The 26,384-nt window shown below is 53.6% G+C and overlaps 8 protein-coding genes across 8 annotated transcripts; 2 read left to right on the forward strand and 6 right to left on the reverse strand.

Moving 5' to 3' along the window:
• Positions 1 to 484: 484 nt before the first annotated feature.
• ColSpa_05521 (uncharacterized protein) lies at positions 485 to 1,077 on the reverse strand (the record flags this gene model as incomplete). Its single annotated transcript, XM_049271733.1, has 2 exons — positions 485 to 929; positions 992 to 1,077. 2 exons carry the CDS (start codon positions 1,075 to 1,077, stop codon positions 485 to 487), a joined length of 531 nt encoding a protein of 176 aa, XP_049127690.1.
• Positions 1,078 to 2,572: 1,495 nt separating this feature from the next.
• Positions 2,573 to 3,281, reverse strand: ColSpa_05522 (uncharacterized protein; the record flags this gene model as incomplete). Its single annotated transcript, XM_049271734.1, has 3 exons — positions 2,573 to 2,706; positions 2,833 to 3,052; positions 3,144 to 3,281. The coding sequence occupies 3 exons, from the start codon at positions 3,279 to 3,281 to the stop codon at positions 2,573 to 2,575; spliced, it is 492 nt and encodes a 163-aa protein (XP_049127691.1).
• An 8,271-nt stretch (positions 3,282 to 11,552) lies between these two features.
• Positions 11,553 to 14,412, forward strand: ColSpa_05523 (protein bir1; the record flags this gene model as incomplete). Its single annotated transcript, XM_049271735.1, has 5 exons — positions 11,553 to 11,726; positions 11,787 to 12,080; positions 12,131 to 12,240; positions 12,292 to 13,054; positions 13,075 to 14,412. 5 exons carry the CDS (start codon positions 11,553 to 11,555, stop codon positions 14,410 to 14,412), a joined length of 2,679 nt encoding a protein of 892 aa, XP_049127692.1.
• A 523-nt stretch (positions 14,413 to 14,935) lies between these two features.
• Positions 14,936 to 15,825, reverse strand: ColSpa_05524 (major allergen Asp f 2; the record flags this gene model as incomplete). Its single annotated transcript, XM_049271736.1, is given in 2 exon segments — positions 14,936 to 15,418; positions 15,430 to 15,825. The coding sequence occupies 2 exon segments, from the start codon at positions 15,823 to 15,825 to the stop codon at positions 14,936 to 14,938; spliced, it is 879 nt and encodes a 292-aa protein (XP_049127693.1).
• Positions 15,826 to 17,463: 1,638 nt separating this feature from the next.
• ColSpa_05525 (uncharacterized protein) lies at positions 17,464 to 17,661 on the reverse strand (the record flags this gene model as incomplete). The annotated part of the gene is made up of 1 exon (XM_049271737.1): positions 17,464 to 17,661. One exon carries the CDS (start codon positions 17,659 to 17,661, stop codon positions 17,464 to 17,466), a length of 198 nt encoding a protein of 65 aa, XP_049127694.1.
• Positions 17,662 to 19,545: 1,884 nt separating this feature from the next.
• On the reverse strand, positions 19,546 to 20,661 carry ColSpa_05526 (core trichothecene cluster (CTC) protein 15; the record flags this gene model as incomplete). The annotated part of the gene is made up of 1 exon (XM_049271738.1): positions 19,546 to 20,661. One exon carries the CDS (start codon positions 20,659 to 20,661, stop codon positions 19,546 to 19,548), a length of 1,116 nt encoding a protein of 371 aa, XP_049127695.1.
• Positions 20,662 to 22,011: 1,350 nt separating this feature from the next.
• Positions 22,012 to 23,747, reverse strand: ColSpa_05527 (putative proline--tRNA ligase, mitochondrial; the record flags this gene model as incomplete). The annotated part of the gene is given in 4 exon segments (XM_049271739.1): positions 22,012 to 22,409; positions 22,427 to 22,667; positions 22,697 to 23,255; positions 23,314 to 23,747. The coding sequence occupies 4 exon segments, from the start codon at positions 23,745 to 23,747 to the stop codon at positions 22,012 to 22,014; spliced, it is 1,632 nt and encodes a 543-aa protein (XP_049127696.1).
• A 675-nt stretch (positions 23,748 to 24,422) lies between these two features.
• ColSpa_05528 (T-complex protein 1 subunit delta) lies at positions 24,423 to 26,234 on the forward strand (the record flags this gene model as incomplete). Its single annotated transcript, XM_049271740.1, has 3 exons — positions 24,423 to 24,510; positions 24,572 to 24,657; positions 24,708 to 26,234. The coding sequence occupies 3 exons, from the start codon at positions 24,423 to 24,425 to the stop codon at positions 26,232 to 26,234; spliced, it is 1,701 nt and encodes a 566-aa protein (XP_049127697.1).
• Between the last annotated feature and the right edge of the window lie 150 nt (positions 26,235 to 26,384).

Here is a 26,384-nt window from a genome sequence, read left to right on the forward strand (position 1 = left end):
AGAAGGCTGGTCATGTAGACAGGGGAAAAGAGGAGAGGGTTCTTAAGTAGTATCCGTGCCGGTTGGAGGAAGAAAGTCCCGGCATGGCTCGTATGTTATATGCAGAGGTGCTATACGCTGGTGAGTGAGACCATGGCAATGGCAGGGGTACTCCCGTGTCGCAATAAAGTGGTACTGCTAATGTAGCTTAGTTGGGGCTTAGCCATACGTTAGGATGGAATTTATTAGGTAGAATCTGTCAGATGGAAATAGGGACCCAAATTCTGTGGGCAATATATTGATTTTGTAAGCGTGGATTGTTGTTGAATGGTAGGACCCCTGAGTCGGTCAAGCACTCGGCCTATATTTAGTATCCGGTAGTAGTAGTGAATATGGCCTCATGCCGTCTCTTACTAGTAACGTCCTACTTCTCAACAAAAGCTGCTTTGATACAGTCGTGACAGAAGCGCACTCATTTGATCCCGTGTTTTCGAACGCAATGGCTTTAATTTACATCTTGATCGGGCAGTTTGTAGTACCACGCGACTCTCTGGAGCCCAGCCCCAACTTCCTGATGAAGGTTCCAAGCTGAGCAGTCGTTGTAAAACTTGAAGGTGAACCCATAAGGACCAAGACGAGCCGGGAGCGTAGATGTCAGGAACTCTCCGGTTTGCACGCCTTCTGGGCCCTCTGGTCCCTTCTCGCCCGTCACATTGGAAAGGTGAAACGGTCCGGCGCCGGCGACGCTGTACTTGCCGATCTTGGCCCACTCTGAATCAGGCGATGAGCTTGGGTTGCTTTGGTCCAGCCCCTGAGGTCGCAGGTCAGGTCGAGTTGTGTCGTTTGCGGTGACTAGCAAGGCAGTGTAGCCGTTGGGCGTGAATAGAGACATGCCGGACGGGACAGGGTAGGCCCAGTCCTGTGTTATGATATCGCCGGAAGTGGTGTTACTGTAAGATACGTGAGCAATTCCGTCGACAATCGGAATTTGGGGTCAACGAATGAGACTTACACCAACGTTGAGTTGATAAAACCCCATGTACCGACAAAACATTTCATCGCCGTCCTGATCGGCGACTTTTTGCAATCTTTACCCATGATGGCAGATGGAGTGCACAAATGAAGGTGAAGTAAGGCCAAGATACAATAGGTTGGCCGATACGATGTGGACAACGAAGTTCAACGAAGGGGACTTTTGGCTTTTATATGCCTCCTCATCCTCTCATGAGGTATGGAAGATATAGCAAGTGGAATCCTGTGGCAACTGGCATGATCACACCAGATTCCTAGCTCATCAGTTCTCGATTGGTTCAACGTCCATGCCCTCTTAGTGCAATGGGCTGAGCATCGATGCAGCCGCCCTGGACACACTAGAGCCACGCAACTTTCAGAACCACGCCCACTCAACCAAGCCACCGTTGCCATGGGCTGTAAAAATAAAAGCGTCGATTAGGTGTTTAAAGAGACGAAATCTGAGATGGATTTCAGGCTATCATCTGATTGGGAGAATTCCGAAAACAGAGCGCGGCGTGCATGGATCCAAGACCCTTTGACAGGTACCAGTTGGTTAGCCAGCAACTATTTAAGTTCACCTAGCCCAGAGCTTGAACCTCATTGATCAGCTTAATTTAATGGCCGAGTGGCTTGTTCCCAACCCCTTTAATTAATATGGACGCAACTGGGCGACATTCGGGATACCGATGGTGAAGTTTGAATACTTCTCACACTTCACTCCAGCCGTGAGGCCGACCACCCGCCGAAACTCGTTCCCAAGCCCCAGCTATGAAACGACACAACGGCGACCAGCCACTGGCAGACAGAAGAATCCTTCGACACTCTGAGATCATCCGAGCATCACTCTTAGCACTCTTCAGAACCCCCACGCCCGTAATGTGAACACTTGAGCTCCCACTCTCCAGCCACGCCTCAATGTCCTTCTTATCTTGCAGGAGATCAACTCTGGTTGGTCTATCTGTCCCAACACAAGCGCTCGCATCATCAGGCGACATGCCCTCTTTGAGTTGCGCAAACTGGTCAAAGACCCAGATGTAGAGAGTGACCACCAAAAGGCAAAAAGGGCTGTCGCATGCAAAGTGTGTCTTGTTTCTAAGGATCCTGAAGACCACTGCCGCATGCCAGAAACATCTTCGAGCATCCGAGGGTTTGCTCCGCATCCATTCCCGTAGATACTCTCGCGCCCCTTCGATTTGGGGCTCTGTGACCTGCCATCCGGAGAATTCAAGGAGCTTTCGAAGCGGCACGTACCGCAGGATAGACAGGACGTGGTAGTACGTGAGCAATTCACAGCTCTCTGGTAATTCCGGTTCTGAGCTAGCTTTCTCCCACAATGCTTGAAACGCATCATTCACAGATGTCGCGGCGTGTGAGAGCAGGGTGTTGATGTTTGGCTGGGTATGCACCGGATTGGACATCCCCGCCATCAGTGTCTTCCATATGGGAGATGACAGCTGGTATTGTAGAAACCTTTCCTCCAAGTAGAGGCTGAGCATATGCATTTGTCGGGCGAATGATCCCATTTTCGCGATCGCGTCATGCTTGTTTGAGAGGTCTAGTCCGATGTTGCATGCTGCTCTCACTGTGGCGTGGGCTTCTTAGCAAGGTTTGAGACGAGACTGGGGGGCGATAGCGCTACCTTCTGGAGATTGACTCCTTTCTTGCCAGGTTTTGGAGTCTCGGCATCTCCAAGCAGCTTCATGTGCAGGGAACCTATCAGTGAGTTCATGAAGCTTGTGGTTCGGTGGCAGGCTTAGGAAAGCAAGCTGAACGCATTGTAGTTCTGTCAAAGTTGTCAGACTTGGATTTTTGAATCCAGGCCGAGTACCGTCAACTCACTGTAAATACAATGAGCCAGCCGAACCCGCGACTCAACGGCGAGCCAGCCGCTCCAGTCTTGTTCCTGGTCTGGGTCGGGGTTCAGCTCGCTGGTTCCGCTGCGCTGAGAACTGACCACGAAGCGACATAAGGACATCATTTCGTTCATGTTCGATTGCGCTCTCATGCCCCCCCGTCGAGATCCCGAGAACTGCAGACACATTAAGCTGAGAAGCGTGCTCTGGACTAAGTGTAAAGTTGGGGTTCGGCGTGGCTCTGGTTTCTATGCCAGGTCAGCACAGTCGCCAGCAGTCCGTGATAAATCAACTTACGTAGGCCGCCACCGCTCGATGAAGAAGCTCTTGTAATCCTTTAGAGTACTGCTCAGAGTTCGAGATGGAGGAGTACTGTGAGCCGATCGTTGCAACGGCGAGCAGAGAGATCCATGAATCGTCCCCATTCGCGAGCATCGTTGGATGAATACATGGGAAATGGAGGTCAAAGTACTCGTAGTAGAGCTGAACGAATGTATGAATCACTCTTGCCTCGGGAAACACTTGGTCGCCTGGTGGCTTCTGTTTCCGAAAGAAATGTGCCAGCTTTTCGTTACCATCGATCTTACCAACATGGCAAAAATCCTCTGCGAGTAAAACATTCTCATCATTCGCTCCCAGTGACGGGAACGAAGGACTGTCCTCGCAAAAAGCACAAGACTGTGCGCCGTGGGTGGAAACGAAGCCTGCATCAATATGTCTGGCGACTGCGGATTGTTCTTCCTGCACGAATGCTCCGTTGTTATCTACTACAGACGATGGCACGGACCCCGTGGGCTCGCAACCCAAGAGGTCTTGACTGTAAGTCCATGGGAAAGGCTGGTTGAAGGAGACGAACGCTGAGTTCCAGGCATGCGTGTCATCGGCGGCGATGGGATTCATAGGGGCGGAGAAAGGTTCGAACTCGGACACCACGTTGATTGGCTGTCCAATTCGAGGCGCTCCCTTGCTATACCTTGGCATCGGAATGACGTCGGCGTCGAGGCTGGCCCCTGTCTCACTCGGCGTTACAAGGCTCTCTGCAGCATGTACAATGCGTCCGTATTCGGCGTCTGTCGGCATTGCAGCCGTTGCAGAGGACGACGAATTGGGCAAAGTGCGTTGTTCCCCGGTGTCAACTGCCGGTCTTTCGGAGCCATCAGACTGGCCGCCCGGGGTCGCTACCCCATCGGAGGTTCCCCCATCGGTCGGGTAACGGCAGCTGACGCCCTTTCTTGCGCATGAGCGACACGGATTGCCTTTGGAGCAACGCTGCTTTGCCCTTGAACACGAAAGGCATGCTTGCGGTTTCTTGCCGGGTCGCCTTGGCGTTGAAGGGTTGGAGGAATTCAACTCATGAGTTGTAAGATGTCGATTGAGGACGTCTCTGAGAGCCTAAGTCAGCTGTGAATCTAAAGAAACCGTGGCGAGACTTACTTCCGAGAGAAGGCTTTCAGGCAGACCGCGCACTGGAAAGGTTTCGAACCCAGATGACGTCGAAGATGGCGGTCAAGATGCTCTTTTCTCTTGAACGCCTCATCGCAGTATTTACAATGTAAGCTGTGAGATTCGCCGTTCATCTCGTCAATGGTTTCGGGAGATCATGTGGAGGTGTAAAAAGGACAAACAGTCTCCGACGCCAGACGTTGGAACTGGGCAAAGCACTAGTGTGTCAGATGACCCACTTAGTTCCCGTCATGCCGGGCGATCATTATATTTCGTTCTGGTGTAGTGGAGCTTAGCTTCCGCGATACTCGATTGTTATTGACGGCCGGCCAAGAACGGACGGACTCCGAGTTCAGCCATGCCGTTGCGTAGCAAGGTGGGAGCCGCTGCAACTTGTTTCATGCATCCTGATCGTCATCTGCCAGGATATCATCCGATCAAGCCAATCAAGACCAAGATGATTCTCAACCTGTTTGTCAATGAATCATGCTGATGCGGCTTTCGGGACATGCTGTGGGGGTGGAGAATCCGTATTGTGCGCTCACTGTTCCCCATCGGGATGTCGGCCAAAGGAAAAGCGCAAGTGCCGACGCCGAGATCTGCCCCACGATCTGTCCCCAGATTACGGGATAAAGCTTCCTGGGGACCATGGTCTCAAGTTTTGGATGGCAGATATAACAAGTTCTGTCAGCCGTTATCGTTGGGGTGGCAGTTCATGCAATCCCGTATTTGACTACTTCCAGACCATAACTTACGCCATGATTCTACCAATCCATGCCTTGGAGGGGAAAACATTGCCGCCACTCTGGTGGGCGATCCCTTTCGCGTTATGTGCAGTCATTCTTTATCGAATCATCTCTGCCGTTCTAGATCCTCTGAGACATATCCCGGGGCCCTTCCTCGCTAGATTTACTCGGCTTTGGATGTTTCGCCAATACTGCCGCGCCGACTTCGAGAAGACTAACAGCGAGCTACACAAGAAATACGGTATCTAGGCAGCTATTAATTTATTGTCCACACTAATTAAACAAACGCATAGCTGACGGCTACATATACACAACAGGTCCTGTTATCCGGATAGCCCCTGGTCAATACAGCATCGACAGTCTCGACGCAGCCAAAATTATCTACGGTCATGGCAGCCATTTCCAAAAGGTGACTTCAAGTAGCCTTCAAGATCAAACTCCAAATAGGCTGATTGACTTCTTCTTTAGAATGGTTGGTACATCCCATGGGGCAACCCCGCCCAGAACAACCTCTTCAACGAGTTGAATCCGAAAGTCCATGCCAGCATGCGCCGACAAGTCGCCAGCGTTTACTCCATGTCCAACATGGTCTCGTACGAACCATATGTCGACGAATGCACCGACATCTTTGCTCAACGATTTTCCGAATTTTCTGCCGAAGGTCGCGTGATTGATCTTGGGTATTGGTTCCAATGCTATGCACTCGACGTCATTGGCAAAATTACAGTGAGGCGAACTTGTTATGGTACAACAGAGCTTTGATTCCTGACCAAGCGCAGTTTTCCAAGCGATTCGGATGTCTTGACGCCGGCGACGATCCTCGAGGAGTCATAAAGGCGCTTGACGAAACCCTGTCGTTCAACACTATAGTGGGTGTTTACCCGCGACTGTTCCCCTACCTATTCAATATCCTGAAGCACATCGGCCCAGGCAATGAGCCAAAGGGAGGTGCATTCGTAGTCAAGTTCGCAAACGAGCAGGTGGCGGCCAGCCGGATGGAAGAGAAACCCAAGGAAGGACCTCAAGATTTCATTTCCAAGCTCGTCCAGGCCCAAAGAGAGCGCCCCGAAAGCATCGATGACGTGTCCATCGGAACTGCTGGCAGCACCAACGTTGCGGCTGGATCGGATACCACTGCCATCTCGCTCAGCGCCATCATTTACTACCTCTGCAAGAACCCGAGCGCATTGCAGAAATTGCGGAAGGAGTTAGACGATGCCGAGGCGGAGGGGTCAATCTCAAACCCAATCACTTTCAGGGAATCTCAAGCGTTGCCGTACCTTCAGGCTGTGATCAAGGAGAGTCTCAGATTACACCCTGCCACGGGGCTCACAATGCCACGTGTGGTCCCCGAGGGCGGTAGACAATTGGCAGGAAGCTTCTTTCCTGCAGGGGTGAGTGGTTGAATTTTCTTTTTTGGCAGTTAATGATACTGACGCGACTGCAGAATGTTGTTGGCATCAACGCCTGGATAGCGCATCACAACAAAGAGGTCTTCGGGCATGATGCGGATGAGTTCCGACCGGAGCGATGGATCGATTCAAGCAAGGAGCAAAAGAGCGCCATGGAATCATACTTCTTCGCCGTAAGTATATTCGCAAAGGACCATGGTTGAGCATGCAGCTGACAAAAGTCTCAAGTTTGGCCAGGGCTCGCGCACTTGCATCGGCAAGAACATCAGCTTACTGGAGGTGTCCAAAGCCATTCCCAGAGTCGTGCAGAACTTTGACGTCATACTAGAGAAGGAGGATGACTGGAGCTGCACCAATTACTGGTTTGTGAAGCCTCGTGACTTCTTCGTTAGAGTGAAGAAGAGGGGATCATGCTAAGCTCTGTGATCGGCTTATGCTAGACTCGATTGATAGCTCGTGGGGAGAGAGGACTAGTGGTTGGGGGTTGAGGGCGCTACGACTGGCATACTTGGCCATTGAGTTGAAGACTTTGTGCAGATAGGCATCTTTGCGGTAAGAATTAAATCGTCAGTAGTGGTAGTGGAATGCTGTATCATCAAGGTTTTCTGGACATTTCGAGAACACAATTCTTGGGTTGTGTGAGATGGACTATCAGACGATGCCCCTCCCAGCAATTGTGCCGTAGCGCAGGCTTCGACGGCCAAAAATGATGCCTCTGGATCAGCGCCCGCTCAAGAAGCGAGACAGGACCAACGAAAGTTTTGACAAGGTAACAAAGAAGTTATTATCGCGATGTGACCAAATTAGGCAGCGATATGGTGCAGACGTATACATTCAAGTCCGTCGGATGCAGAAACACTACGAGTACACTTCCTCGAATGAGCCATCGTGGCCCAAGACCAAGACGGAGATGGTGAGTACAACTGTGGAGCAACCACTCAAGGCAAATCATAATACCTCGAAGGAAAGATTGTACCCTGTTCCTGTGACGAGAACTCCCTCGGACTTTGTCACCGAAACCGTGCTCCGACCAGCCGCCCCTCTTGTACAACTCGCAGACGAAGAGGGATCGCCGCCAAGGAAAATGACGCCCAACACCGCGGTGACGATGGATTCTCAAAAGTAGACAGCCGCAAGGTCCCGGTCCAAACCCATCCTGTTGATGCATACTATTCCGGCCACCCAATGGAGTCAGAGGAGAGATCTCATGGAGGATACAGCAACCTGCAGGGAACTGGTTAAGAGTGGCACCTCGTGAAGGACATGTGTAGTAAATCGTGGATCTAATTCACCCCGGCATCCAAGCTAACATGACTGTTGTCCCATTGGTTCAGAACAAAAGGACTTCGCAGGCTTCAGGCTTCGCGAACTAATTATCGTAGCCAAGGGTACTGTGCGCTCAAAGTGCTATCGATATTTCTTTGTAGGTAGTACTGTAGTGGCGGTCAACGACAGAGGTTTGCAATTGCGAGGGCGCTGATCTGTAAACCTGATCTCTTGCTCTTTGACGAGGCCACCAGCGCGCTAGATACTGCCAATGAGGCGCTTGTACAAGCAGCCAGTGAGGCTGTTGCACGAGAGAAGCCAGGTCGTACTACGATTGCTGTTGCCCATCGCTTGTCGACTATCCAGCGATGTGACCGCATCTTCTTCCTTCATAAGGGACGGGTGGTGGAAGAGGGGACTCACGAAGAGCTGTCTCAAGAGAGAGGGGGGGGGGGGCAGTATCACGAAATGGTCTTGGCACAATCACTTGACCGTAAAATCGAGGGTGCCTAGGATGATTCGACGTAATTAGAGTTGAGCGGTACAGGGTAAAACTCAGCGAGTCTGGATAAATGATGTCTGTATTAAGAAAAAAACAATGAAAGTAGATACAAAACCGGCTTGGTTTATCTTCATGTGTAGGATCTTACTTCGAACTAATTTGCTCATGCGACTCTGTGCAGAAGCTGACGGTTGGTTCATCTCAACTTGGCTTCGATAGCTCGGCGTCCAAGTCTCTGAGACTCGGGAGCTATCTCATCAAACTCAAAAAAAAAATGCCCTGCTCCCAATGTGAAGGTCAGCCTAGACGCCAGCGGCCCACCCCGAAATTAGTAAATGCGACCACGGTTTTACGGTAAATCTCAACAACTCAGCTCTGCGGCCAGAATACAGCTCGACCCGGTGCTACACCATCACATAAAATTGGACACGTAGCCATGGTGCTTGCCCTCCTTCTAGCTTCCCAGCATATTCCAAAGACGGTATCTGGACAGAACTGTGCCTAGAGAGTTATCCCGTGCCGGTAGAAAGAGGCTTTTAACAGTAGAGGGAGTTCTCGTTTTCCTGAATACTAAAGACTCTAACATCTAAGTGTTGTATCAGACAAAGTGCCTTAAATTCTCCGGGCTAGGATATTTTATAAAACTTTGTCTTTGCGGTGGAGTGTGGGTAGATGGATTCATGAGGCTTCACTACCTCACCCCCAGCTAGGGCCAGCCGAGTGAGCAAACGGTTGCAAAGGAAAGAGAAGACGGGCTTATTCCACGGCTGACCTTCCAGTCTTTTTTTGCAACCTCTTCCTTGTTGCTCTTTTGCAATTAACCACAGCAACAAACTCCGCAGAGTCGGGACCCTTTTATTTCCTGCTTTTGATTGCTGCGCTTCCATCTTCAGTAATCATCAGGCATTAGGCTCAACTTCGCCCCCGAGCAAAGTGAAACTGCTTACACTTGAACCTTCCCTACTCGCGCTCCACCGCAGACTGTCGCCATGTCTCTCAAGCGCAAGAGAGATATGAGTGATTAAGTTGAAACCCAGTTCGCTATCGGAAGGGAAAGTATACTAATTGCGAATAGAATCCTCAAGTCGAGACACATCAAATTCGTCATTGGTCGCGACGAAGAAGAGTACACTGTACACCTTTCCAGTCTCGCTGTGCTCTCTCCACAGCTGAAGTCACTTCTCAATCGTTTGGAATGCAGCGAAGAGAAGATCGTCTGGAAGTTTGTCCAGCCGGCTACTTTTGTCAACATGATGGAGTACGCATACTCTCGCGACTACGTCGTTCCCACGGCCTCTAGAGCTACCAGCGAGGAATAACCCAGAAACAAGCGCACTAAAGCTGCCGACTCAGACCACGATAGCGCCGACGCATCTTCATCTTCAGAAAGTGATGGTGTGTGCGCACCCTCCAAAACAAGAAGCTCCTTTGTATCATCTGTGGATCGCACTCTCCAGCGAACAAAGATTGGTACCTCGAATCTCAACCAGGGCGGCGTTAAACCCGAAGAACACGAGTCCCTCGCCTCATGGATGGAGACGGTCTCGCAGAACCATGGATCGCAACAACACAACAGCGCTCAGTACAAATTCTGCTTGAAGCACTTTCCACTTGACACAGCGGATGGAAATGTCAGCGCCTCTGCAGCCTCGACTGAAGATTGGCTGGCAGACATAATGCAGCATAATCACATAGACATAAAAGCAGTCTTCTTAGCCCACGCCAACCTATGGCTTCTCGCAGACCAGTACGGCGTCGCCGAGCTCAAAGACCTCTGTCTTCACGGGCTCCAAAAATCTCTGCTTCATAGCCCTAGTAGCGAAGAGATGCTACGCGCCGTAGTTGAGACGATCCGTGTCGTGTACTCGGATGTGTGGGGACGGCCGGACAATGCTCTTCGAACACTGTTGCTTCACTTCTGCGTCACCGACATGGAGTGGATGATGAGGAACGATAACTTGGGAACTCTTCTCAGGACGGTCCCTAGACTGTCAACTGACATGTTCCTCCAAATAACCCATGACTATTGGAGGGAAATCAGACATGGAGTATCCGCCTGAAGGAAGCCGAAAACCCATCTCGAGACCGTACCACCTCGTGCTAGGTTTTGAGATCCAAGTTGAGTTCTTCGACAAAAGAAAAGGAAGAAAATGCATAACATTATTGAACTTTTGCTGTTCTCGACATCATTACTTGTTGTTGTCGTCTGGTGGAGAGATAGGCAGTGTATCTTGAAACCGAAATGGACTGGGGAGTACGGGAGAGTTTGGCAGCAGGCGAACGGCCTTGACACTTCAGCTGTTATCAGTAGGAGATGCTTAGCAATGTGACAACAATCAAGTTGGTTCCTGCAACCAAATAGATAAAAATGGACAGGGATCCTTCTTTGGAAATCAGGACGAAAGGTTGAGATGTGGTTGATTGCTGCTGCTCTGTCAGATCGCAGCCCAACTTGATGCTCTATCACAGAACACCCGTCAGCCATCGCGGCGGTAGCCGCCCTCCCAAAGTGCCATCCCCAATTCCCTCATCGAAGATATCCGCGCCTACAGCGTGCGAGTGCAAAGTCGACGCGGAAACGCCCAGGGGCTTGATATTACAGTGCTGGGTGATGGGTGGCTGAGCCAGGATCACGTGACTAATCGAGCTACCACAGCCACTGGAGAACAACCAACGAATGTGCTGGCATGGCAGCCAGGCCAGCTCTGCTACAGAATCTTTTCCTTCTTCACCTACAAGTCTTCGCAATAGGTCAGCACACCCACGATCTCATCACGCTGACTCCCTACCTTTCCATGGGCCCGTTGGATAAACTGTCTCACCAAAGTAAAATATTACATAAGCATCCCAGTGCAGGGTTTGATGTTATCCGCCACAATTACCGGCCAGTTCAGCCACAAACGAGATGCTAGCTAGAGACAGGGCCAGCTGCCACACCCCGCTGGACCCACAAGCTAGCAACGGGAACAGAAGTTTGATTGTAAACAAACGCGATCGGAATAGCCAATGCAATTGGGGCTCTGCCGACAACACATCCGCTCTCGCCTTTATCAACACCGACTGTCGCAGCACTCCCGCGTTCGACCATTCCGCACCATATCTCCCCTTCGACTCGACATTTTCTTCCGACAATTTTACCCTTCGAATCGAACGCGACTTTTGCTCGACCTCTTACGATCCGATGCATCTTACCCGCGACTAATATTTGCTCCCTGCGATCGACGCGTTCGTCCTGTACACATCTATTTGCGCCACCGCTTCGCGCTACGGATCGCGAACAGCTTTGTCTCGATTGATACTGAGTTTTATACCCATTGCAACGGCAGGATCGCCCAACATGACCGACAACCTGGCCTTCGAGGGCCTGGTCCCCAACGAATACTTCACCTACGAGGGCCGCCTGGGCTCTTTCCACCAAGTCTATCCAGCGCCGAAACGACGCCAGTCTGGCGCTACTAAGGGTGCTAAGAACCTGACTTGGCCTCACATGAAATACCTCGCCCCGGAGGAGGTGCGTCTTGCAACCAGAGCACCAATTCGAGGAGACCGCGTGTACTGACCATTGTCGCAGCTCGCGAAAGCAGGATTCGTTTGGCGCCCTTTCCCCGATAACCCCGACAACGTCGCATGCTTCCTCTGCAACAAATCCCTCGATGGCTGGGAAGAAGGCGACAAGCCCCTTGAAGAGCATCTCAAGCATTCCCCTGACTGCGGCTGGGCCATTGTTGCAGGCATCGAAGCCAACCTGAACGGTTTGGCGTCCGAGGACCCAGCCAGCACCCGGATGATTGCGGCCAGAAAAGCAACTTTTGATGGGCGGTGGCCCCACGAGGGAAAGAGAGGCTGGAAGAACAAGATTAAGCAGGTCAGTTGCCTCATGGCGACCTCGCTTTCCTCTGCTGACTCCGTCTTTAGCTCGCCGAGGCAGGCTGGAAGTACACACCTTCCCTCGAATTCAACGACATGGCGACATGCACCTACTGCGAGCTTGCCTTGGACGGCTGGGAACAAAATGACAAGCCCATGTGTGTGCCCAAGCTACACCCGTGTTGGGAAATATGACTGACTCGTGACAGGGATGAGCACTTCAACCGATCACCCGGCTGCCCGTACTTTGCCTTAGTCAACCAATACGCCGCCACGAAGAAGACCAAGGGCAAGGGAGCTAGAGGCTCCAAGGCAGCAGCGAGGCTCTCCGTGCAGTCCGTCGCGACAGCAAATTCTGACATCACGTCGATGACAGACTTTCCCGCCGAACAAGACGACAGCGTCCTGACAACATCGTCTACTATGGCCGGCAAGAAAGGTGCTCGAGCCAAGAAGGCCACATCAATTACCAAGGGCCGGAAGACCAAGGCCAAAAAGGATGAGCCCGTCGAAGTGGTTGAAGATGAAGCGATGCCGGAAGAGGTGCCACCTCCACATGCATCTAAGCCAACACGAGGACGCAAGCGGACAAGTGACGAGGTAGACGACTCTGCTCTTACCATCTCTGAGGCACCCGCTCCAAAGAAGCGCACAGCCCGCGGTCGTGGCAAGGCTACTGCCGACAGCTCGATGGCCGAGCATTCACAAGATATCAGCATTGCCGATGCACCACCGCCAGCGAAGGCGCCCAAAGGCCGGAAAACCGCCAGCGCTTCCGGCACCAAGGGAACACGTAAAGCCTCGACAACGTCGCAGAGATCAACAGCCTCGTTGGCGTCTTCGCGGGCCGCCCCAGGCGCCTTTCCCGACGACGATGATGACGAGATCACCCGACAGCTTGAGGCTGACCTCGAACGGCCATTGACTGACGACGAGGACATTATGCAAGACTCCGACTCTGAACGGCAAAGGGTCCCGCACCGAAGCCAAAGACAAAGAAAAGCCGCGCTGGCAAGGATACTGCCGCCAGCCCCGAGCCCTCGGGCAACCACGAAATGTTTGACGCCGAACCGTATGTCGCGAATGAGGATGACGTCGATGAAGAGTTGAAGCAACTAGAGGCCGAGATGACCATTGATGAGCCCGAAGTGCTTGAAGTGCCAAAGAAGGGGCGCAAGGCCGCGGGAGCCCGTAAGGTGTCTAAACAAACCAAGAACCAGAAGGCCAAGGTTGTGAAGGCTCCCGCTGAGGAGGACGAACTCGCGATGCCCACTGAGCCAGTCAAGGCGGAAGAGCCTACTGCCATGGAGGAGGACGAGATCAGCACTGCCACCGTTATAACAAAACCTGCTCGTGCAAGCACCGGTAAAAAGCGTGGTCGCCCCTCCAAGGCATCCCTGGCTTCGCGTGCTTCCATGGAAGATGTGAGCAGGGTCGATGAGGTAGAAGTAGTTGAACCTGATGCTACGGCTCAAGCTGAGCTGAATGCTGCGGTTGAGATGGAGTCTGCGGAAACCTCGGCGCGTGAATCATTTGCTTCTGCACGGCAAACCCCGGCACCTGCCGATCATCGAGACGAATTGGAAGATGAGCCAGAGGAGCATGAGGAGCCAGAGGAATCTGAGGAACCTGAGGAAGAGCCAGAAGAAGAACCTGAATCGGAACTGGAGCCAGAGATTGAATCTGAAGCTGAGGCAGAGGTTGTATCCGAAGCTGAGGGAGAGGTTGAATCCGAAGCTGAGGCAGAGCCGGAGGCACACGAGCCCACGCCGAGAAGCGCCGCAAAGGAGAGCTCACCGGCGTCTCCATCTTCACCAGTGATCACTTCATCGGCCCGTCGCAGTCTTCGGCACCAGTCGGGGACACCTCGCATTTCCCCTGCACAGTCTGCTCGGCAAGCAGCAGTATCACCATCACCATCTCCACAGTCATCGGATGCCGAGAACCAGCCTCCGTCGTCAAGGCCGTCCACCTCGCAGAAACGCGTGACGCACGTGCTCGCCTCATCCACACCAGCGCGGCCAAACTCGCCGTCTAAGCGAAAGGCTTTGGCTAGTCTCCAGAGCGCAACACCCTGGAACCCTGTCGACATTGACCTCATTTTTGGCTCCCCTGAAAAGTCCGACAAGAGAAATCCCGTCGACAGACTGCTGCACAAAGGCTCTGAGCTGACGAGCCCCGAGAAACGCATGACGGTTGAGGAGTGGATTCACCACAACGCGAACCAGGCAGAGGCGAAGCTGCGACAGGAGTGCGAGGCCATGGTCAGCAAGTTTGAGAGCGAGGGGAGTAAAGCCATGAATGTTTTGGAGGGTCTGATTGTTGAATGAAAATTTGCATAGCGTAGTGTTTGGGGAGCTTACTTCTAGGTCTTTTAATGATTGGTTTGATGATCATGACATAACACAACAGATGCATCAGTGTATGCGCTTTCTGCGCGGGGTTCGGCCGCAAGGAGTTTGGTCTAACAGGAGGTTGAACAACAAGAAGTCAACCAGGCCAGGGGCAGACGGAGCAGGATCACCGAGCTATTCCAAAGCATGCTTCAAAACAAAAAGATAGGAAACAGAGAGGAGGATATTGTTCTGACATGCAATGTCATTATTATTATTGACTTTTAAATAATGAGGGTGTTTGTTCTAAGTCTATGTTCATTAAGAAATCCCCTCCTGAAAAAAGCCGTGGAATGTTTGCTCATTCGTCTAGTCGTTGAATCCAGTGGTATCGTTCCGGCATGCAAAAATGCGTAAGTTTTTCTCATTCCTTCCTCACTTCTCCCACTACTTCACTTCTTCTTCCATGTTTTTCTGTCGTGTTTCATGCTGCTCGTGAAGAGACAAGGGACGATGCCACTTAGACGCAGTGCAGAGCACCGTCGGCGTGGGTGTGGCACTCCTGGGGCGCGCTGGAGGTTGCGGCGGCCGTGGTAGCGGCGGACCCGGTAGCGGTGGTCGTAGGGGTGGGCTCCTCCTCCTTCTCCTCACTCTCACCAGAGCATCCGACGCCGGGAGCGGCAATGTCGTAGGCCCAGACGTCGATGGCGAAGTACTGCAGGGCGTCGCTGTCGACGACGGAGAAGGTGGCGTTGTTCTTGGCGAGCTCGAGGGCCTCGGTGTAGTCCTCGGCGTAGTGCTCGACCACACCCTCGGAGATGAGAGGGACGTGGAAGGCGCGGTGGAGGAGGTCGGTGGCCCAGAAGGTGTTGAGCTTGGAGTTGGCAACGTTGTAGCCGAGGCCGCAGACGGAGGAGAGCGGGCGGCGGATCTCAAAGGACAGGGGGCAGATGACGGTCTCCTGGGTGGCGTTGGATCCGCGCCAGTGGCCGGCCCAGCCCTCCTGGGTGGCACAGTTCTTGTCGGGTCGTCGCAGCGGAAGGTCATGCCAGTCTTGTCGGCGTTGACGACGCGGTCGTACCAGCCGACGGGAGTGGCGGTGGACGCGTTGCCAAAGTACTTGCGGACGTGCTCGGAAGAGTTGCCGAAGCGGAGGATGTGGTCGCGGGCGTGGGCCGCGAGCTGCTGGGTCTCGGCGAGGGCGACCTCGAGCTGGGCGCGGAGGGTGACGTTGCATGACTGGTGGATGGGGAAGGTCTTTTGCCAGCCGGAGGCCCAGTCGTACGGGGCCTGGGGCGTGGAGGTGGCCACGGGGACGGAGACGGTCTCGGAGGCCTGGCGGCGGGCGAGGGGAGTAGCGTCCGTGAGGACGGAGAGCAGCAGAGCTGCGGTGGCGAAGCTGTACATCATCTTGACTAAGGTATCAGGGTATAGTAGAAGAAGTCTAGGGATGTGGACTGCTGCTGCTGCTGGGGAGGGCGGGTTGAGCTTGAGCTGGAGGACTTGGAGCTTGGAGCTTGAGCTTAAGGATCATTCAGCTGTGCGAGGCATGTAAAGGTCTTTTATAGCTGCGAGATGCTGCGTGGATGAGGTTTTTTCTTCTTGGTCCCATTTCCTTGGGTCTCCAATGAGACCCTTCACAACCTCGTCGAGTTGTCGAGCCAAGACTTTGCTAGCCATGCCTTGCAAAGCCTGCGTGGGTTCGTTCCTCGTTCGTCATGTCCGCAGGCAGGCGAATCCTGTCATCCCGGAGGCTGGTCGTGTGTGTTGATCGGTCATGGTCCATCCCGCGCTTCTGCTGATGTCTGAATTTTCCTCGTGTTTCTACGCTCGTCAGCCAGCCCTCTCAGCCGCTTCTCGCAGTCGTATAACGCCTCCATCCCTCCAAGTCCCCTCTTTGCGTGGGCGTACAAGCAGGCTTCTTGGATGAAAAGGTTCCAATATTGCCCCAGTGGAGTCCGCCGTGTCGGTCACGATTTCCTTCCTCGAACACTCTGAACCATGCGAGATGTGTGTGTCGGGTGACGCCAAGGCGCGGGCAGCTCAGTGCCAAGCTCACGATCACCTTGATGTTCGTCGAGTCAATTGGCCAATTGACAGTCCAACGAATGGCGAGGCTCGGCCGCAAAGACGCGACTCCACGGCCAAGAGGTGCTAAGTCTTGTTGGCTCTCGAGTTTGGTGATGTTGGAGGACTTTTAGAAGCTGGAGGCTGAGCCGGCGAGCCATCCGGGTACTCGGCCCCCGCTCGACACGGCGTGGAGCACCTTGATGGCCGGACCGGGGTCCGGCGTCGGCCCGCTTTTTGTTTTGTTCTTTTCGCTCCGTCTTCACTCGTTGGGTTCTGTTTCTTTAGCTCGTGGGGGTGGCTGGCAGACAACTCTGACTGGCAACTGACAAGCCCAATACCCCAGACTCTCCTTGTTCTGTTTCTCTTCCATATGCACACTACAGTGAAGCAACCATACCCGTACTCATGGGTCAGACACTCCATACACCGCGGAGACCCCGGGATGGTCCATTATGAGCTTCCCAACCGCTTGGTAATACTAATGTCTAAGTGGCTCCGTTCAGATATGCGCCGATAGGCTCCTTGGATGCAACTTTATTGCGTAAAATAAGCGTCGAATGCCTGCAGGGCCTTGCTTCCGCCGCGGGGGTCCCGTTATGCTGCAGGCGGTCGTAGTCCAGAAGTACAGATTTAACCATTCAGACTGCATGGCTCCGGCCTGTCCATGCTATGAGGGATTTATGAATCCCTTACGCAGGGTAGGAAAGAAGCCCGAAGAGAGCTAGGTGAACCACCGGAGCAACTTTGCCCGATATATTCACCGAAGAGATTTCTTTGCTTAAGCACCAAGTCAAGCGTTTGCTTTCCCGGTCCTGGCTTAAGAACAAAACCGACAGATCCCATGCCCATACCTTTGGAACTGGATTTTACGCTAGGTCAACAGAAACTTTCACTGTTCCCTACAAAAGAGCGAGGGAAGGAGGGGCTCTTGATTTGGTCAAAGGTCTAAGATCAGGTCAGGCAGGCTTATGGATGATCTCACCTGACAGCCAAACCGACCTTGGTAGCTATGATCCCGCCACTCTTCCGAACTCCCAGTTTGCCATGTGCCCTAGGTTTGTCACCGTACAACTGAGGTACGTTGTGCAAGCCGTCAGCTAAAGCCAAGGGCAGGTTGACAAAGCCACCTTTGGCGATCGCTCCGGTCATAGAAGCGAATCTCCTCTTAACGGCCATGGCGGCTGCGCCACTCCCGCGTCCAGCTTCCTGGCTAGAGGTCCTGGGATGCTTGTACTTTTTCCAAGGATCAACAAGCGTCCCTCCTGATGCAAACGTGATATTGATGACTGTAACCAAAAACGAGAAGGTAGTGCCCGTGATGGGGTCCCATCGCTTGATGTCGATATCATGCTCTTTTGTTCGTATCGGTTTCAGTTCGTTGATCTACAGCTTTTGCGACAACTCGGCCCCAAACTGGGTGGTCGCCGAAGAATGGTACAATCATAGTTGAACGGGCGTTGATGATACCATAGGCTATTGTTCCAGCTCCTTCATGGTGCACCACTGCTGACGCTCGCTTGAACAGCCACTCGTGGGGACACTCGCCCAGCTAAAACACATCATCTGTGTTTGGTCTTCTGTCGCCAAGCTTTCTCCATACATGAGAGATGAGAGACGAACACCGCAGATGCTGGCAGCTTAGATGATGCCAATCAAGCGCAGCAGGTAGCTGATCACGATGCTGCCGAAAACAACATACACCGAGAGAGGTCCCGCTGGAAGGAAAGCATCTAGATCGGCGTGTGGATCGTACGCTGGCTCATCTCGCCTGAAAACCCCGCACACGTCTGCTTCTGGCTTTCAGTCAGCAGGTTTGGGAACATACTGGCCTACGTCGCCTGCCTTCAAAGGCTATCGAAGAGATCAAAGCAGGATTGCGGACTATATATTACACGTCTGTTAGAGTATGCCTCCAGGTACTAGAGGCAACGGCGCAAGACAAACCAACATCAGATCTGCAGGGCCACCGTCAATGGAAGAGAAATACAAATTAGAGCCGATCACGAACTTGACGAAAGTGCCATGAGTGGCAAGCCTGACCCGATGGCCGTACCGACGTAGGGCTGTTCTGGGTGCGATGAAGGGTTGAACGTCTCCTATAAAACGCATGTAAGTAAAAATGCACACATTGGATGGGCAGCATCAACAGGCTGCGAACTACTTACCGCGGCTGCCCACCACTTCAGTGACATCATTCGGAGACGGGACCGTTTTCATATTAATGTTCGCCAACGTGTCGTTCTCGGCTGTCAGGAACCAGGGAAGCTGCTCGGTCAGTTGTTGTGGATGCCCTGACTGTAGGTTGATGGTGAGATGACCGTCCGCTGTTCGAGAATTGGTTCAAATCGCCCAATAACACCGTGAAACAGAATCCAAACTGATATCACCGCCTACGGAAAAGAAGTGCCCCTGAAAATTGCAACCTGATCAGAGTTGTCTTGCACAAAGACTTGAAATCTTCCACGTCACCCCGCGGGTTCGGCTTGGACTCGATCACAGGACTTCACGCAATTGACTCGTCTCGCCATCTCTCCAACTGTCTTGCTCGGCTGGCAAACAAAGGACTCCGCAAGATTTATCTATGTGCTACCGGCAAGCCTCCAAAGCTTAACTATTACCAACAAAATGGACTTTTGGTGGCGCTACTAGTGGGACGGCCTACACTGGGACCGTGACGACCGGTTGTTCCGCGGTGGCAGTCACTTGAAGCCAAAATCGTTGAGTACCTCGAGAGCCAACCACGTAGCTTGAAGGAATTGAAGCTACAGATATCAATTGATGACCAGGAGGAGAGGACTGAAGAACTGAAAGCTAGCTTGATGTCTAAGGGGAAAGCTGTTGGGGTAGAAGTAGATGTAAGGCTGATGCCGTAGAAAGAGCCGGTGGCATTTTCTAATAAATCATCTTGGGATGAGATCAAAGTTTATGCCGATCGGTCTTGTATGATGTGAAAAGAATCAAGTCACAGATTCTGAAACTTTGGTTATGATGACAATAAGTTTGGCACCGACATAACCGGCCAAAAATGGTCTATGAGATATGAACCTAAAGGTTAACAGATCAACCATTCTGTCGTCCAGGCACGTCGTTCACAAAGTTCCCCTGCCCAGTCTTGTTCGCCTTCATCTCCAATCTCGTCTGCAGCCTCCTCACAGCCTTCTCCGCCTTGTCCAACTGCTTCTTCTGCGTCAACAGCACGTTCCGCTGCTCCGCGGACGGGAGGTGAGCCAAAGCCGCGCGATCATTCAGACTCAAGCGTGAGAGCTGGGTTTCGAAAACGGCGTCGCGCTTCTCTGAGCGGGTAAGGGCCTTGGTGTCCACTTGCTGTTTCCCTGAGGCGGACGGCGCTGTCAGTCGGAAACTTGCGTCGGACTCGTCGAAGTTCGGGCCCGCTGTGAGAAGATTGTCCGAACCAGAGTCGGCGGCAGTTTTGGCTTTCGCCCGCTGTCGGGATGGAGCTGGCGTTGAGCGGTGGGAGAGTGTTTTGCCAGACGGGAGGCGGATGGAGCCGCCTTCTTCGACGGCATCGGATATGGCTTTCTTCATATCGTCCTCTTGTACTTGCGTTTCGCCGTCCCCATCCTCTGTCAAGTCCTCATAAAAGTCCTTGAATTCAGAGTCTTCGGCCGTGATGTCAAACTTGCAGTGGCCCTTCCCCAGCATGTGCTGCTGCACGGCAGAAGCGGTTCGTCGCTGCGTACCGCACTGAAGGCACTCTTGGTACCCAAAGACGACGAGGTGGAGATACCGAACCAGGGTCTCGAGGTCGACGATTAGCTTCTCCTGGCCGGGAATGAACATGCCGTGCGCCTTGCCCATGTGCGCAACGTTACCGTCAAACGACCCCGAAGTGGCATTGCAAAACAGACATTTTTCGGGAACGAAGTCGTCATCGGGGTCAGCATCGCTGATTTCGGCGTCAGAAACAGAGGATGAGGAATTCTCCGATTCGGACTCGGCTGTGGATCCATCGACCGGCGCGGTGGGGGGTTTGGAGAGAGCTGCGTGCTGGTCCGCGGTCAGAGGGTCCAGCTCAGCGATGCGGCGCTTGAGGTTCGTGACGTGCCATTGGCTTTTGGAGTGGGCGCGGCGAGTTTCGGCGTTGTCGAAGTGGACGGCGCAGGCGCCGCAGGATGTTGCTGAAAGCTTGAAGTGGGAGCTGTTTGAAAGCTCCATGATGGCGGTGGTGTTGGTGGGTGCGGTCGTGGAAATGCTCAGCATCAGAATGCGCGATGGCAATAGCAAACGAAAGGTGGTGATTAAGCCCAATTTCTCCCGAAAACGGAAACACGAGAGCTTTATACTTGTGTCATGGGACGGAAGTTGGCATGGTTACGACGTAGATTACAAGGAAGAAGACTAGAAGCCCATCGTGGCGATGGCCGAGGCCCCCTCGATCCACAGAGATATCTTGCACTCGGTTGGCGAATTAGCGACGCATTACCAAAGCAGAGCTGGAAGGATGTCGTTTCGACATCATCCATCAGCAGGCGCCGTTATAGGACGACAAATGCAGTGAGTCAGAATGTGGACCCCATTTGACAGCAGCAATCTCGGCTCCGGCACATAGGTGGAATGGCACTGGAGGGAGGATCAGAGGCCTGTAGTATTGCGAGATCTTCTCGGAGATCTTGTGATGCGGCATGACCGCCAGCCACTTGGGGGACGAGAATTTTGGAGAAACAAAAAACCGAGACGGGGGTGAGTCAGACCGGTAACTGGTACCCGTGAACGTGTGGCTCGGGGGGGCCAAGACCTTCCTCTTCGGGATATGTGGGCGTTGACAATTGAATGAGCCATCATCCCCACAGCGGTCCGAGTGGCAGGGGTCTGGACGCTGCCGATGCCGAACTCAATTGCGGCCACGACCTCCGGCTGAGCTGATGCGATGCTTGGGATGAAATGCAAGTGCAGGAAGAAAACCATTTCTCGGTGGTTGTCTGTTGACTCTTAAAGTTTATTAGATTCTGTAATTTTTGCCGGGATGATAGTTTATGGGCGAATGCCTCGCTCAGCTCGTTGAAATTTGCCTCTGACCTCTCGCCACCCTCTCATATGGTGCCATCTCTAATCTAGTTCATAACATTGGCTGTTTTCCATCACCATAGATCGCTTATAGTCAATGCACTCGGCGGTTCAACATTGATGACAAGCAAAGTATCATACGGCAGATTTAAATCCCAGCAATGTTTCCAGCACTGATGACGCAATGCTCACCATGTTATACCAGACGCGCGCTAACACCAGCCAAAGCTGATAAGCGACCAGATATCAGGGGAACCACAAAAACACGACATTCTGGACTTGGATAAATGGGTGGGTTTGAATCATAAGTTGGTATCGAGTCACTTTTAAGCCGTAGCTATCTACCACCTCCCCTCCTCGCCTAGAAAAATCCCAAATGGCTTTCTCCTCTACTCCCCTCTAACAACACACGACCTGAATCAAATCCGCCCTGGGCCTCATTATCCGACACCGTCCCAAAATGCTGAATCCGCAACTCCTCTCAATATCATCGCCCGTTCTCTAGTAGCTACGGCCGAACATGACCCACTTCTGGGCCTTGGCCTCGCACTCGGGGTTAAGGCACTTGGTCTCGCCAGGGACGATGCCCTCGGGCTGCTCGAAGGGGATGCAGAGAGACTTCATGCCCATGCTGGGCTGCTTCTTGCCCTCGGGGAGGCTGGCATTTTCGGGGGGCTCGCTGGTGGTGAGCTCCTTGATGCGGTCCTCGCACTTGCCGCCCAAGCAGAAGGGGATGAGAACAACGTTCTTGGTGTCGAGGGCGGGGATGACCTTCTCCCACTCGGTAAGGACGAGGCGGTGCTCGCGGAAGGACTGCTCGGCCTTGTTGTACATGTCGGACTGGATGGTCTCGAGCAGCTCGGGGACCTTGGTGGAGAGCTCGGCAAGGGGATCGAGCCCTTCTCGGCAGTGTCACGGCGGGCGAAGGCGACGACCTCCTTGGCCGCGTCCTTGGGGCCGAACTCGAGTCTGAGGGGAACACCGCGAAGCTCCCACTCGTTGAACTTCCAGGCGGGAGTGTAGCCGTCTCTCAAGTCGGACTCGGCACGGACGCCGGCCTTGCGAAGCTCGTTGCGGAGGTCGTCAACCTTGTCCTCCAGCTTCTTCCTGTCCTCAGGGGTGGTCTTGGCGGTGATACCGACAGCGATGAGGACAACCTGGATCTTGGCGATGCGAGGGGGAGAACCAGACCCTTGTCGTCACCGTGGATCATGACCATGACGCCAATGACACGGGTGGACAGACCCCAAGAGTTCTGCCAGACGTGGATCTTCTCACCCTTCTTGTCGGGGTCCTCAACGGTGATGTCGAACATCTTGGAGAAGTTCTGACCCAAGCAGTGAGAGGTGGCACCCTGGATACCACGACCATTGGAAGGAATGTAGCCCTCGACAGTGGTAGTGTAGTAACCACCAGCAAACTTCTCGTTCTCGGTCTTGGTGCCGCGGACGACGGGGACGGCGAGCAGCTGCTCGTAGACACCGGCATAGAGCTCGAGGATCTCGAGCACCTCCTTGCCGGCAAGCTCCTCGGTGAGATGAGCGGTGTGGCCCTCCTGCCACAGGAACTCTCTTGTACGGAGGAAAGGGGTGGTCTGCTTGGCCTCCCATCGGACGACCGAGTTCCACTGGTTCAGGCGGAAGGGCAGATCGCGATGGCTGCGAATCCACTTGGAGTAGTAGGGGTACATGACCGCCTCGGAGGTGGGACGAACCGCGACGGGGACCTCGAGGTCCTTGTCACCGCTGTAGAGGGGCTGTCAGTCCGCGTTCGGCGCGATTGTCAAGGGAGAGATGGACTTACGCCTTGGTGACCCAGGCAAGCTCAGGGGCGAAACCCTCGACGTGATCCTTCTCCTTCTCGAGCGACTTGGAAGACAGGAACATGGGGAAGCTCGTCTCGTCGACACCCATGGCCTCGATTCTCTCGGAAAACCACTTGCGGATCACGGTCCAGATGTACATGGAAGCCGGGCGAAGAATGAAGAAGCCGGAAATCTCGTTGTAGTACTCGACCATCTCGGCCTTGAGAACAATCTCCTGGTACCAGGCGGAAAAGTCCTCGCTCTTCTTGACGGTGATACCCATGATGTCCTCGGTCTTCTTGCCGCCGACAACGGGGAGAGAAGCTTGCTTGGCGGCCTTCGCAGCCTTTTCGGCAGCCATCTTGGCCTGCTTCTCGGCCTTCTTCAAGGCGCTCTTGGACTGCTCGGGGACGGGGGCGGGGGCGTCGGCCATGTTTGCGGTGTTGACTGCGCTTCGCAGGATCGTCTCGGAAAGAGTCTCGACTTATAGAGCTGGCGGCGTGGTGACCAGATCGGCCTGAGTCACTTTGGGAATTTGGGCAGAGAAGGCGGTGCGATCCAGCGGAAAAAGTGCCCCGCACTAAAATGTGAGTCGTGTGTCGAGCTGTTGGGTGGGAAGGAGTGAGGGGTCAATTGGGCTCCAGCCACGGGGTCCCGAGTGTGGGGTGGCACACAGACTGCTTATCTGCCGCTTCAGCCACACTTGTAATTGACGACTCGGGAGATTATAACGATAAGTGGTAGGAAGAGATATTACGAAGATCCAGTTTGATACGGAATAAAACCAAATGGGCCAAGTGACAAATTTCAAACATGCGAACTCTTTTGGAACCTTGACTAATTCTATAAATCCTGTGAGTGTTGACTTTCTGCTCTGTTGCAGGAGTTGCTGTTCTCGCCGATAAGATAACCAGCACCAGCCACACCCCGGTTCCTGGAACAACCCCGGCTCCGATAAAAAAGTTGCGTCGAGGGGGGACAAGGCAGGCACAGCACAGAAGCTTCTATTGCTGTCCAGGCACACACCGACGAAGCTCCCCAAACCACCCCAAACCCACCACCTCCCATCCCGCGATTATACCACAACCGCTGGCAGTGAGGCGCAAAAATGGCTTCCATGTTTGAGCAATCAGGGAGCGGCACGCTTTTCCTCGGCGGTCAGAAGATTTCCGGCGCCGATATCAGAGACCAGAACGGTATGCTTCTGCCACCATCAATGCGATCCATCCTAGCTTCGCCTTGCTAACAAACTCTCAGTTCTCGCGACTCAAGCTATCGCAAATGTCGTCAAGAGCTCCTTCGGTCCCAGCGGCCTCGACAAGATGATGGTGGATGATATTGGTGTACGTATAGCGACCCCCTCCCCCCTGGACCCCGCTTACCCCCGGCGCAGGATGTCACGGTCACGAACGACGGTGCCACTATCCTCAGCTTGTTGGACGTCGAGCACCCGGCAGGCAAGATTTTGGTCGATCTGGCACAACAACAAGACAAGGAGGTCGGTGACGGCACCACGTCCGTTGTCTTGATCGCCGCCGAGTTGCTGCGCAGAGGAAACGAGCTCATGAGAAACCGCATACACCCCACGACCATCATCACGGGATACAGACTTGCCCTCCGTGAGGCCGTCAAGTACATGAACGAGAACATCAGCATCAAGGTCGAGAACCTCGGACGCGAATCTCTCATCAACATCGCCAAGACCTCCATGTCCAGCAAGATCATTGGAGGCGACTCCGACTTCTTCGCCAACATGGTGGTGGATGCCATGCTGGCCGTCAAGTCAACGAACAACCGCAACGAGACAAAGTACCCTGTCAAGGCCGTCAACATCCTCAAGGCGCACGGCAAGGGCTCGCTGGAGTCTCTCCTCATCAAGGGCTATGCCCTCAACTGCACAGTCGCCTCGCAGGCCATGCCGACAAGAATACAGGATGCCAAGATCGCAGTGTTGGATATGAACCTGCAAAAGGAGCGCATGAAGTTGGGTGTGCAGATCACGGTCGACGATCCCCAGCAGTTGGAGCAGATTCGCCAGAGAGAGTCGGGCATGATTCTGGAGAGGGTAGAGATGATCCTTAAGGCCGGCGCCAACGTTATCCTTACCACCAAGGGTATCGACGACATGGTCCTGAAGACGTTTGTGGAGAAGGGTGCTATGGGTGTGCGCAGATGCAAGAGAGAGGACCTGCGAAGAATCGCCAAGGCGACGGGTGCCACCATGCTCAGCACACTGTCGGACCTCAACGGTGACGAGAAGTTCGACCCGGCCTACCTGGGACACGCCGAGGAGGTTGTTCAGGAGCGCATTTCCGACGACGAGTGTATCCTGGTCAAGGGCACCAAGTCTCACTCTTCGGCATCCATCATTCTCCGTGGACCCAACGACTTCACCCTGGACGAGATGGAACGGTCGATCCACGACTCCCTCAACGCCGTCAAGAGGACTCTCGAGAGTGGCAGCATCGTCCCCGGCGGTGGTTCCGTCGAGACGGCCCTGCACATCTACCTCGAGGAGTTTGCCGGCACCGTTGGCTCCCGCGAGCAGCTGGCCATCGGCGAGTTCGCGCAGGCGCTGCTCGTCATCCCCAAGACCCTGGCTGTCAACGCCGCCAAGGACGCATCAGAGCTTGTCGCCCAGCTGCGTTCCCGGCACGCGCTGTCGCAGCGTATCCAGGAGGGCGAGGGCAACGAGGACGAGAAGAGTGTGGCGCGCAAGAAGGCCTACAAGAACTACGGCCTGGACCTGACGCGCGGTAAGGTGATTGACGAGATCAAGGCCGGTGTTCTGGAGCCCACCATCAGCAAGATCCGGCAGCTGAAGAGTGCCGTGGAGGCCTGCATCAGCATCATGCGTATCGATACCCTGATCAAGCTGGACCCCGAGCAGAGAGAGGAGGATGATGGACACGGTCACTGAAGCGGCGGCGGGATTTGTGAAAATGAAACAAAAATGAGCCAACGGGGGAGTGTTCAAGGTTTAGACGGTTCATAGATCACTTGCTAATGATACCTCGTCATGCCGATCTGGACCTCAGTCCGTGGGCTTCCTAGTGGCCTTTCTTGAGGC

This window comes from Colletotrichum spaethianum (assembly GCF_022836535.1).
Source record: "Colletotrichum spaethianum MAFF 239500 DNA, contig12, whole genome shotgun sequence".
Taxonomy (NCBI): domain Eukaryota; kingdom Fungi; phylum Ascomycota; class Sordariomycetes; order Glomerellales; family Glomerellaceae; genus Colletotrichum; species Colletotrichum spaethianum.